The following is a 12,112-nucleotide window of genomic DNA, read 5'->3' as shown; positions in this document are numbered from 1 at the left end:
GTGGGTGGGGCGGCGCCCCTGGCTGTGGTATTCACATTGGGGGCTGGAGAGAGGGCAGGGGACCCGCTCGCCCTTACGAACCCGGTCGAGTGCCCGGCACTGGGAGCGTTGGAAGAAGTCGCCCTGAGCGGCTCGCTTCTGGCCGAAGGAGAGGCGGCCCCGGGAGCCGGCGTCCCGCCCCCGGCGGCCTCCTTCCCTGACCCTCCTCCTGGGCTGCGCGGGCGGCCCCGGCTCCGTCTCGGGGGCTGCGGCGGGAACCGCCTAGCGGGCTGGGCCGGACCCTCCTCCTGAGACCCGCTGGAGAAGAGGGAGCGCGGCGGGTCAGTCCGTGAGCCCAGAGGTCAGGCCGCTGGTCCCGGTCCGTGGTCCCCTGTGCTTTGCCCAGCGCTAGAGTCTTCTACGTGCCCGCGTTGCTTCTGCTTCTCCTTGGAGTATGCCACCGAATCCTCTGGCAGGGCGATTTTTCTTCCTTGCTTTGCCGGGAAGGAGATAGATGTTTAAAGGATCGCTGGCCTCGATACCCCTGCCGTCTTAAAAGTTTTCCTTCAGTGGAATGCTTGTATTCCTATCCTGGACCATCTGATGGTTTCCGCTCCCGCCACCGTCTGATTTAGTCCGTGGGATCATCTTTAGATCAGATCTTAAAAATCATCACCCACAGAACGACAGAGTTTTTCTCTCCGCCCAAGGAGGGCAAATGGACTTTGGAGTTAAGATGCAGGGGAGTGAACCAGTGTCCACCATGAAAGTCTCCGAGAGCGAAGGAAAGCTGGAGGGCCTGGCCGCAGCGGTGACCCCGAACAAGAACAGCAGCAACAGCAGCTGTGGGGGTGGAATCAGCAGCAGCAGCAGCAGCAGCAGCAGCCGCGGGGGCAGTGCGAAAGGCTGGCAGTACAGGTATGGCCCTTTCTCCAAGGTGATTTCCTGAGGTGGAGGTGGAGGTGGAGGTGGAGGAGGGGGCGAGTATGCTGGAGTCTGCGTTCCTGCAGCTGTTGAAAGGTAAAGTTTACCCACTGACTTCCAGAAGCAACTGATTTCATTTGGATCTGGGATCACATCTTTCATTACCAAGATTTAATTCATTCATTCGTACGCTCAACAGGTTATTTATTGAGACCTATTGGAGAATACGTAAATGTATCCTTGAACTTCCTCTGCAACCCTAGAGTTACTCTTCCCTCTGATTTAATTCTGTACTCACTTCTGTTTTTGATTGTGTTGTAATTTGTTTACAAGCTGGCCTCCTCCGCTCCGCTGTGAGGGCAGGGTCTGTTTAACTCAGCTCTCTCCAGAAGCTGGCAAATACTCGTTGCTCAAACGTATTTGTCCAGTGATTGCATGAGATGATTGAATCAGAAAGATTCTTGTCCTCCTGGTGTTTGTGACTTAAAGGGGGAGAAGTACATAAATAGTTTAAATACAAAGGCAGAGTACATATGCGAGATCAGGCCACTTTGCCTTGATGAGAAATTCTACATTTGCTAATTTTCATTAATATGAATGAAAATCTTAAGGAACAGGAAGAGAGTCCTGGAGAAAAACCAGTAGTTTTTTTGTTTTTGTTTTTGTATGTAAAGTATAGAGGGATATACCCTTCCAGAATCTTAAGAATGAATGAAATTAGGATATCCCATGGTATTGGAACTAAAGGGCCGCGAATTCTTAAATTTTGACCTACTCTAGTCCTTTTTAGCCCTTGTGCTGCCTGTAGTTGTGAAATTTGTGTGAAACTTAAGAGAGATTAAAGCCAAGATTTTGTGAAGGATACACATTTATCATGAATAATATCCATATATGTGAAATATACATGACTATGTTAACATATAGGAAAAAAGAGTGGGTTATAACTTTTACTGGTAAATGATTGTGTGACAGGAAAGTATATTTAGTTACTGCGAGGTGTCTAGGCCCACTTTTGGAATCAGCATGATGCATTTTTGTATGTGGTTTAACCATATAAAATTATTAATTACTTGGCAGGGATATTTTGATATGACTTAAGAAAGCAAGAGCTCTGGTTGGTTGGCTCAGTTGGTTGGAGTGCCATCCCGTACACCAAAAGGTTTTGGGTTAGATTCCGGTCCGGGTACATACTTAGGTTTCAGGTTCCAGGTTCCATCCCCGTGGGGGTGTGTATGTGAGGCAACCTATGGATATTTCTCTCCCCGCCCTCCTTCTCTGAAAATCAATAAAAAATAACAACATATCCTTGGGTAAGGATTAAACAAAAAAAAAGAAAGAAAAGAAAAGAAAGATAAAGTAATATTCCATGTAGTCAGAGGTCAATTTTCTGACATCCTCAACTCCTTTTCGTTGTTGTTAATCCTTGCCTGAGGATATTTTTTCCATTGATTTTTATTATTATTTATTGTTATTATTATTATTTCAGAGAGAGTGGGAGGGAGGGAGAGAGAGAGAGAGAGAGAAACATTGATGTGAGAGAGTCACTTGTTTGGTTGCCTCCCCCACATGCCCTGACCTGGGTCCGGGGTTGAGCCTGTAGCCAAGGTATGTGCCGTTAGCTGGAATTGAACCCTGGACCCTTCAGTCCACAGACCCACATTCTAACCACTGAGCCAAACTGGCTGGGCTTTTATGTTTTTTAAAAATTTTAAAATTGATTTTAGAGAGAGGAAGGGAGAGGGATAGAGAGAAACATTGATGAGAGAGAAACATTGATCCACTGCGTCCTGCACGCCCCCTACTGGGGATCGAGCCCAAAACCCTGGCATGTTCTCTAATCTGGAACTGGTAACCTCTTAGTTCACGCATTGATGCTCAACCACTGAGCCACACCAGCCAGGCTCCATTGATTTTTAGAGAGAGTGGAAGGAACAGGAGAGAGAGAGAAACATTGATGTCAGAGAGACACATTGATCGGGGGCTGGGGACTGAACCTGCAACCCAGGTACGTGCCCTTGATGGGAATGGAACCTGTGACCCTTCACTGGGTGGACTTATGCTCAAACCACCATGCCACACCGGCCAGGGCCATCCTCGACTCTTTTTGAAACCCAGTCTCAATTGAATGGAAAAGTGAAACAAATTTCTTAAAAGCACTGTGGAGAGTTGTCCTAAAGCTATAGGCTTTACTCCTGTACTTTCATTTAGAGCCCTATTATCCCTTATTTAGGGTACTAATGAATGCTTATATCATTTTCAAACTAGAATCTATTGGAAGCACAAATGGAAAAGGTTATCATAGGAAATGTAACAGAGGAAATGGCAACTGACAATGTAGGACAGCCAAAGAAGATTTGAAAAATTAACATGCATTCTCAGCTATATTACTTCCTAGTACAGTAATCATGTTCACGATGACCTTAAGTCATTCAGGAAAGCACACTTTGTTTAAGAAGGTAGAGAACTGCATAATACAGTGGTGAACAATTTCAAAGAAATAACTAAAATTAAAAACAGCAAAAAAGATGCTTACATGTCTGGGAAATTCACTTATGTAGGACCCTTCCCCAAGGATGCAGATAAATAAGGCATTACTGTATTTACATACTGATAATATATTTTATTTTCTAGAGGCTTGTGTAAAGCTCTTCTTCGACCTAGCACTCAGTCTAATTTATCTCTTTGTCCTTCATTGTCCTATGTTGCTCCCTCTCCCCTGGCTTCTTCACCTGAGGCTCAAAGTCTCTAGAATTTAAAAACAACAATAAGAAAAACCAACATAATTCTTTCCTCTTAAAAATCAGTTTGTACTCACTGCCTCCATTTTTAAACCCTGATTTATTGTTCCACCCATGACAGTTGGCTCTGTCCTCACCAAGGATATACGTGAAAAACAGGGAATGTGTTTAGATTCTTATTCCAATTGATTTTTCTGTAAGTATATCTGTTATAATTCTTTTCTTGACTTTTTTGATGTTGCTTTCTCTTGATTTCTCCTTTATTCCTTTTATTTTTCCTTTCTCAGTTTCTTTGCTTGGCTCTTTTCCTTCAAAGGTTGATATGGTAGATACTTTATCTTCTCTTAGCTGCATGTTTTCTGTTTCTTATTTCATTCTCTTCCATGCCTCAGCTCTTTTTGGAACTTGAGAGCCATATATCCAACTGCCTACTTGTAATTTGCTACTATCCCATTTTTATTTTTGTTTATTTATTTTTAATTTATCTTTATTGTAGAAAGTATTACAGATGTCCCCTTTTTCCCCCCGTTGACCTCTTCCCCAGTCCCAACGTCTCCCAACGTCTTTACTACACTATTGTCTGTGTCCATGGGTTATGCATATAAGTTCTTTGGTTAATCTCTTCCTACCCTACCCTCTCCTCCCTTCCCTCTGAGAATCATTAGTCTGTTGCATGCTTTCATGTCTCTGAGTCTGTTTTGTTTGTCAGTTTATTTTGTTCATTAGATTCCACATATAAGTGAGATCATGTGATATTTGTCTTTCTCTGACTTATTTCGCTTAGCATAATACTTTCCAGGTCCCTCCATGTTGTCTCAAAGGTTAAGCGATCCTTCTTTTTAAAAGCTGCATAGTATCCATTGTGTAAATGTACCACAGCTTTTTTACCCACTCATCTACTGATGGGCACTTGGACTTTTTCCAAATCTTAGCTATTGTAAATAACATTGCTATGACCATAGGGGTGCATATATTCTTTCTGATTGGTGTTTCAGGCTTCTTAGGATATATTCCTAGAAGTGGGGTTGCTGGGTCAAATGACAATTACATTTTTAATTTTTTTTAGGAACTCCACACTGTTTTCCATAGTGGCTGTCCAGTCTGCATTCTTACCAGCAGTGTACTATGGTTCCTTTTTCTCCACATCCTCGCCAGCACTTGTTTGTTGATTTATTGATGGTAGCTATTCTGGCAGGTGTGAGGTGGTACCTCATTGTCATTGTCGTTTTAATTTGCATCTCTCTGGTTAGTGACGTTGAGCATTTTTTCATATGTCTCTTGGCCATTTGTATGTCCTCTTTGGAGAAGTGTTTATTCAGGTCTTCTGCCCATTTTTAAAATCTGTCTCGTTTTTATTTTTACTTAATTTATTTATTTATAATATATTTTATTGATTTCAGAGAGAGGAAGGGAGAAGGAGAGAGAGAAACATAAATGATGAGAGAGAGTAATTGATTGACTGTCTCTTGCATGCCCCCCTGCCCCCTGCTGGGGATCAAGCCTGCAACCCCGGCATGTGCCCCACCAGGAATCCATCTGAGATCTCCTGAACCGCTGAGCCACGCCGGCTGGGCTATGGTTAAATTCTTTGCCAAACTTACTACAAAGATTTTCCTAGCCTTTGTATTTTGATTTATTGCGTATTTTCAGGCACATAGAAAACTTTCATAAGTCAGACCTCTTACTCTTTTTTTCCTTTCACTTCTACTTATAGAAAGTTATTTTTATAAATACTTGTTTCCATGTAGTTTTAACATGATTTGGTAGTTTTACATTTAATTTTTTAATCTATCTGGAATTTCTCTTTTTAAATATATCTTTATTGATTTCAGAGAGAAAGGGAGAGGGAGAGAGAGAGATAGAAACATCAGTGATGAGAGAGTCATTGATCAGCTGCAGCCTGCAACATGGGCATGTGCCCTGACCAGAATCGAACCCCGATCTCCTCGATCCTATGTCGATTCTCAACCGCTGAGCCACTCCTGGCTGGGCTGGAATTTTAAAAAAATATGTAAGATAGTGTGTTATCTATTACTGTGCTATGAAGTACTCCCAAATTTAGTGTATTGAAAAAGCAGTATTTTTTAATCTCAGTGTCTGTGAGTCAGGAATCTCAGTGCAACTTAGCTGGGTTCTGTGGCTTTGGGTCTTTCACAAGGCTATAGTCATCTTGAGGCTCAACTAGGAAGGAGCCACTTCCTGGCTTACTCATGTGGGCCTTAGCACAATTCAATTATTTTTGCCTGTTGTACAAAGACCACAGTTCCTCATGAACTGACTGCTGGCGGCCTCCTTTGGTTCCTGACGACATGGGCCACCCCACAGAGCAGCTTACTATTTAGCAGCCTGATTCCTCAGAAAAAGGAAGTGAGAAAAAGGCATAGTCTTTTGTAACCTAAGCATGGAAGTGAAGTCGCATCACTTTTCACTATTCATTAGAAGCAAGTGATTAGGTTCAGCCCACACAAGGGTGTGAAAACCAGCAGGTTGAGATCATTGGGAGCCATGCAAGAAGATGCCTATTACAGATGTTAATATAAAGGTACTCTAGATTGTCATCTACTATTGAGATAGATTTGACAGATAGGCAGCTGGAAATTTGTTTCTAAAGCCAGAAGTTTGGGACTGAATTTGATTGTTGGGGAATCAGAGGACTATTAGGAAATCAGCTGTGATGACTTAGACATGAGATAATAAACGGAAGGCTTTAGTAGGCTGGAAAAGAAGGAAACCCTTAGATTTTTCAACCTTTGTGCTGCGAGAATTTTTAAAAATGCAATACCTGACTGTTTAGTCAGTGTCACTGATCTCTTTTCCCTTAGATTGTCAAATGAAAAAATGACAACAGCCCAAACAACAGTAGCCGTCTGGTGTGAATGAATCAAAATTATACCAATTTTTTGTGTGTGTCAGATCGGCAAAAAATATAGTGTGTACACTCAGAGCAATGAAAGTAGGGACCCCAAGGCTTATTTTGGGAGGATCATGAAAAAGAATCAGAGAAAGGATGAACCTCAGCTGCATTTGCAAAGTTTGTCATGATGACCCTTTTTAAAACCAAAGCTGAGAAGTGAATTTATTAGATTAGCCTTAAATTTTCATCTTTCCAGAGTAATTGATACTCATATGATGTGGTCTTTGCTCACAATTTAAGAGGAAAGTAAATTTCTTAATTCTGAACTCTTTCTTCCTTTTTTCATAGTAAATGTTCAAAGTTTATAAAATGTGCATGTTTCCATTTTTGTATTCTGCATGTCAGCTTTCAGAAAAACTTACAGATCTGCACATCTGCCACTTGTTTATCAAAGTGGACAGAAGAGAACTACCCAGAGGAGGAACCAAAAAGCAAATTGGGGTATATGATGGGCCTGCTTTTTCTTATTTAGGCTCTATGTTACCTAACCACAATTAACAAACAGGCAGATCCTTTTTCCTCATTAGCAAATAGTTACGTGTTTCAATAAATGGGTAGAAGTCTACAAATGTATAGTATAGAATTTTTGTGGTCAGACCTTGTGTCTTCCAATCTAAATACTCTGTTACAAGAAAAAGTACCTATTTACAAATGGGGAAGGAGATCTGCCTAAATATAACCTAATGTTTACTGTCTTCTAGGTTTTCCCACTTTTTAAAAATGATTTGAAGAAAAAGTCACAAATATTTGCTTTTTTCTCTGTAGGGGTTAAAGGAAAGTTGAATGTATATTTCTGTGTCCTAGTTTTTGTTTTCCTTATCTGGAATCGTCTATAGATGCTAGTAAAAACAAGAGAAGGATTACTTGTAGATATAACTGAAAACTGTAAACATTGTTCCAGAAATCTAGTGAGATTTATACCAAACCTTGAGGAACAAGATTTCGTGTATTATGTTATTCTCTAATTTCTTAATTTCCTTATATTTTTGCTTTACAGGTTTCAGTGTAGTCAATTTGAGTTAATGTTTTCTATAGAAGTTATACTGTATGGAAACTATACAAAGAGGTTAATGTTAGAATATGCAAATTAATCTATTTAGTTCTTTTCAGATAAAGCACATAGTTTAGTTCCCAGAGGAAATTGTCCATCAAATAGACTTCTGGGAAATTATGTCCTTTCAAACTCTTGTTTTTGCTTTTGAAAGTAGTGGAAAATATTCTGGATGTACCTTGAAGAGAGGGAACATCTTTGTTTCCTTTCTTTGAGGGAACATCTTCCCTAGGTAAGAATCTTCCTCTGTACTGAGTTTGCTTAATAAAATGACTTGTGTCCAGACTTATTCAAGTTAAACTTAAAACAAAATTGCCTGATTAAATGGTTACATTATTGTTTTGGCATTACCGTCTCTGGTTTTTAGGACAATTTATAGAGCAATTTAGTTTGCTGGTGAAAGGAGGGATTTTCTTTTTTGGTTCATTAGGTGTAAGAAAGTGTGATTTTCCACATGGTGTCTCCCTGAACTTGAGTTTTGGCTGACTTTGCGGTTTACTTCCATTGCTATTCTTTTCTTTTTTTAAATCCTCACCCGAGGATATTTTTTCCATTGCTTTTTCAGAGAGAGTGGTCGGGAGAGAGGGAGAGATAGAGAGAGAAACATCGATGTGAGAGAGACACATGGATTGGTTGCCTCCCTCATGCATCCTGACTAGGGCCAGGGATTGAGCCTGCAACCGAGGTACATGCCCTTGACTGGAATTGCACCGGGGACACTCTAATCCTTGGGCCAATGCCCTAACCTCTGAGACAAACAGGATAGGGCTCCATTGCTATTCTTGAGTTTGGCTAGAAAGTCCCTTGAGGAGATAAACTGAAGTCTGGTTGCTACTGGCTGCAGCTGGAAACCCTAGTCAGAGGGATAGGAGGGAGAGAGAATGAGAGGGAACAAGAGGGAAAACAGGGAAAGAAAAGGACATAGCAAAGAGGTAGAGAGAGGGAGGGAGGAAGGGAATCGAAGGGAAGGGAAGGGAATGGAATGAAATGACAGATCTGCAGATCCAGGAGACACAGATTTGGGGAGAACCCAACTGTGTTCTGAGAGGGAAAGAAAGAGACAAGAGTATCAAGACAGAAAAGGGTGGAGAGGGGGCTTTCAAAGGGTTACATAAGTTTCTCCGAAAGAGCTGTGATTGGTACTGGCAAGCACACTTCCACTATGCTATATACATGATTAATTGTTTATGGCTGTTGCTAGGTAAATATTTATTTTTAATAGAGAGTTTGGTGATGCGGAGCCAGTTTCAGGAACTGTATCAGTATGTAGCCATTTGGTTTTAGCCCAGTTTAAATTGTTTCACACGAGGAGGGTGAATTAGCTCGGCTTCCCAGAGGCCTCCAGGCTCTATTTTAGATTGTTCTCTTGACAATATCAATTTCATTTTGTGGGTTTTCTTTCACATTTCCTCATTTTGATCAAGGTCTTTCCTTAGAAAGCATCAATGGTCAACCATTAGAAAATAGCATTGGTCCATCTTTGAAAAAGCTATATTGATCCCTCATCACTGGAAAGCTCATACACTCGGTATGCCATGTCCCACATAAGAGGAAAAGTAATCTCATGAGTGTACAGTAAGATAGCTTATGGCTGCATTTGACCAGTAAGGCTTGTCGGAAACAGAGCAAGGTCACGTAATTCTCGAATCAAAAGTTCCTTGGTAGAGGTGGTCTCAGTTTGATTTATTCATTGTAACATTTCTAGACATTGGGCTACCACCATTTCTTTACAGTAAATCAGGTCTCCTTTCAGTAGAGTAGGTTCATACATTCCTTGATTTTATCTCATGGGTCTGCTGGTAATAATGTCAAAAGGAGATAGTCCTCTTTTGGCAAAGGGATTATGTTTTAGGTTGAGCCTTAGCGCAGGGCAGATTAAAAGACACTACAGGTTTTGCCAATTGAGTTTTGATTAACCAGTTAGTGTGTTTTACAATACCAGAGGACTGGGACTGATAAACACAATGGAAATTTTAAGTCAGCCAGATCTTACAGATTGTGTAATTTGTCCTGTGAAGTGGAGCTCTGTGGGGATTCCCCAAGTTGGAATGCTCGTCTCTAAGAGTATTTTACTTACTGCTGAGGCCGTGGCTCTGCTGCACAGGAATGCTTCCACCCAATGAGAAAACATTCAAGTCAGTCCTAACATATTTGTATCCTTGAGAAGGGGCCAACTGAATAAGTCCATTTGTCAGACCTCAAAGGGTCTCAAAGGCAAGGTGCAATGCCCTGTACAGTTATATGAATGAGTTTTCCAGGGTTGTGCTTGGGGCAGATTTGGCATTAATAGTATACTGGGGAAGCTATGTTTGAAGATGGCTTTCAGTAGTATTGCTTTCCCCCATGAAACCATTTTGTAAGTGTTGGAATAAGTTAAACCGTGTACATATTGTAATATGTGATGTTGTATGCAATCAGGGAGGAGTGCTCAGTCATTTTTGACCTACTGATTAGTTTCTTTTAGGGTCAGATTGATAGCCTTGTTCTAACCATTTCTTTCTATTTTGCCACTTAGCTAAATGCTGTGCTTCCATATGTTTTTTTTTTTTCTTGATAAAAATATTTCAGAGAGAGGAAGGGAGAAACATCAATGATGAGAGAGTCATTGATTGGCTGCCTCCTGCATGCCCCCAACTGGGGATCAAACCTGAAACTTGGGCATGTGCCCTGACCAAGAATTGAACCAAGACTTCCTGATTTATAGGTTGCTGCTCAACCACTGAGCCACACCAACTGGGTCATAATGTTTTCTTTTAAATCTCCAGTTACTTGAGCTGGTAGCACAGATGCTTCTATTAGGGGCCAAGATTGTTTTAATGCTACTAATTTAGTAGCAGCATCAACCAAATGATTACCTCTACTTTCCTTAGTGTTTTCCATTGAATGTCCAGGGATTTTTATGATTGGTAAAGATTTAGGCAATTGGATAGCCTCTAAGAGTTCTAAAACATAAGAACTGTTTTTTTATCCTTTGTTCGGAAGAAGTCAGGAATCCTTTCTGTTTCCAGAGCATACAAAAGTCATGGGCAACACCAAAGACATACCTACTGTCAATATCAATGTAAGCCGACTTTCGCCTAATTGCAAGCTCAAATTAATGCATAGAGCAAAAGTTGCCTAAGGCATTGGACTCGCTTCAGTGGTTTTAAAGAGATGATTGCATAGCCTGCTTGATAGTGGCCTATTTCATCCTTTAGGTAAGAACCATCAGTAAACCCAACTAATTCAGCATTTTGAAGAGGCGTTTCCTGTAAATCAATTCAAGGAGCTAGTAGTCAGTCTGTTTAATGTCAGGCAGTCATGAGGGATTTTGTCAGAGTAGAGTAGCAGGGTTCAGAGTTTTATAGTGAGCAACAGTCACATTAGATGAAGACAATACAATTTTTAGGAGGTTAGTCTGCTAGCAGATAGGTTCCAGGAGGCATATAAAGAGTCAGTGGAGAGCCCATTATTATCTTTTCTACATGCTGAAATAAATTGGCAGTGGCCATAATAGCTCTCGTAGAGAGTAGGAGACCTTTGGCCACCAGATCTAATTGTTGGCTGTAGTATCCACTGGGTCCATGTTGGTTTCCATGTCATTGGGCCAAGACACCTAATGCATTTCTCTCTCTTTCATGGATGAAAAGGAAAAAGGGCAATTGATAATTAGGACATCTTTCTCTGTGAGCCCATGGATCAGCTAATAGAGGTCAGAGAACCCTGGCTCATGTTTGGATATGAACAGAAATACTCTAGCAGACACAATAATGGGGTCCTCTTTGGGATTAGGGAAATCTTTAGTAGTGGCACAGAGCTCAGTTTTAGTCCCTGGGCGTATAAGAAATAAGGGTTTATCATCCTGGGCCAGACCCATCCGTTGGTTTAACTTTAAATGGGGCAGTAAGAGCAGAGGGGTGGTTATGAAAAGGGAAGTCATTCAGTGAAGGGTAAAGAGGGGGCGGACAGGCAAAGCAGCAAAGGAGCAGAAGGTGCAGATAATGAGATGTCAGAAGAACATTTAGAAGTTTTTTTCAAGTTAAGCCTCTGAGGCAACTCAGTTTGCTTTGGTTAATTTAGAATTTGTGTCTTGGTTGGAGGGAAACAATTTTTGAATCACTTATATGTTTGGAGGCTTCAAAATGCCAATTAAAATATGCTTTCTATTCAGGTTGCTTAGTTTTATAGTCTTTTTCCAGTTGATTGTGCAGATAGACTAGCTTGAGGATTTCAAGAGCCCCAGGTTGGCCAGTTTAATTTTAGATCATCCAGGGTAATTATGGTCCAGTGAGATAGAGAGTTCCAGGATGAGGGCCTATAATTTTTGTACACAAATCAGGAATTCCAAGCGACTGTTTAGCAACTGTTCCCTTAGAAAGTGAACTTCCCATTTTTCAAGAGTGTAATTACCAGATGTGCATTTTTTAAGCCCTGTAGACAAGATGCTGGCAACAGAGGACACACAAGTAGAGCCTGAACCTCAACCAAGGTATGAGGTTCGGGTCCAGGAGCACTTACCACAATGAT

The 12,112-nt window shown here is 41.1% G+C and overlaps 1 protein-coding gene across 1 annotated transcript in view; it reads left to right on the top strand.

The window, feature by feature from the left end:
- Positions 1-385: 385 nt before the first annotated feature.
- OSBPL11 (oxysterol binding protein like 11) overlaps positions 386-12,112 on the top strand; it is a 70,810-nt gene continuing 59,083 nt past the window's right edge. The window contains exon 1 of the mRNA XM_016199956.2: positions 386-897. Coding sequence (XP_016055442.2) covers positions 698-897 — 200 coding nt within the window. The 5' untranslated portion in view covers positions 386-697. The remainder of the gene's footprint in view (positions 898-12,112) is intronic.

The sequence above is a fragment of the Miniopterus natalensis genome, chromosome 6, assembly GCF_054644295.1.
Source record: "Miniopterus natalensis isolate mMinNat1 chromosome 6, mMinNat1.hap1, whole genome shotgun sequence".
Taxonomy (NCBI): Eukaryota; Metazoa; Chordata; class Mammalia; order Chiroptera; family Miniopteridae; genus Miniopterus; species Miniopterus natalensis.
Note: the sequence above shows the minus strand (reverse complement) of the source record. Positions and strands in the feature narration are given on the sequence as shown.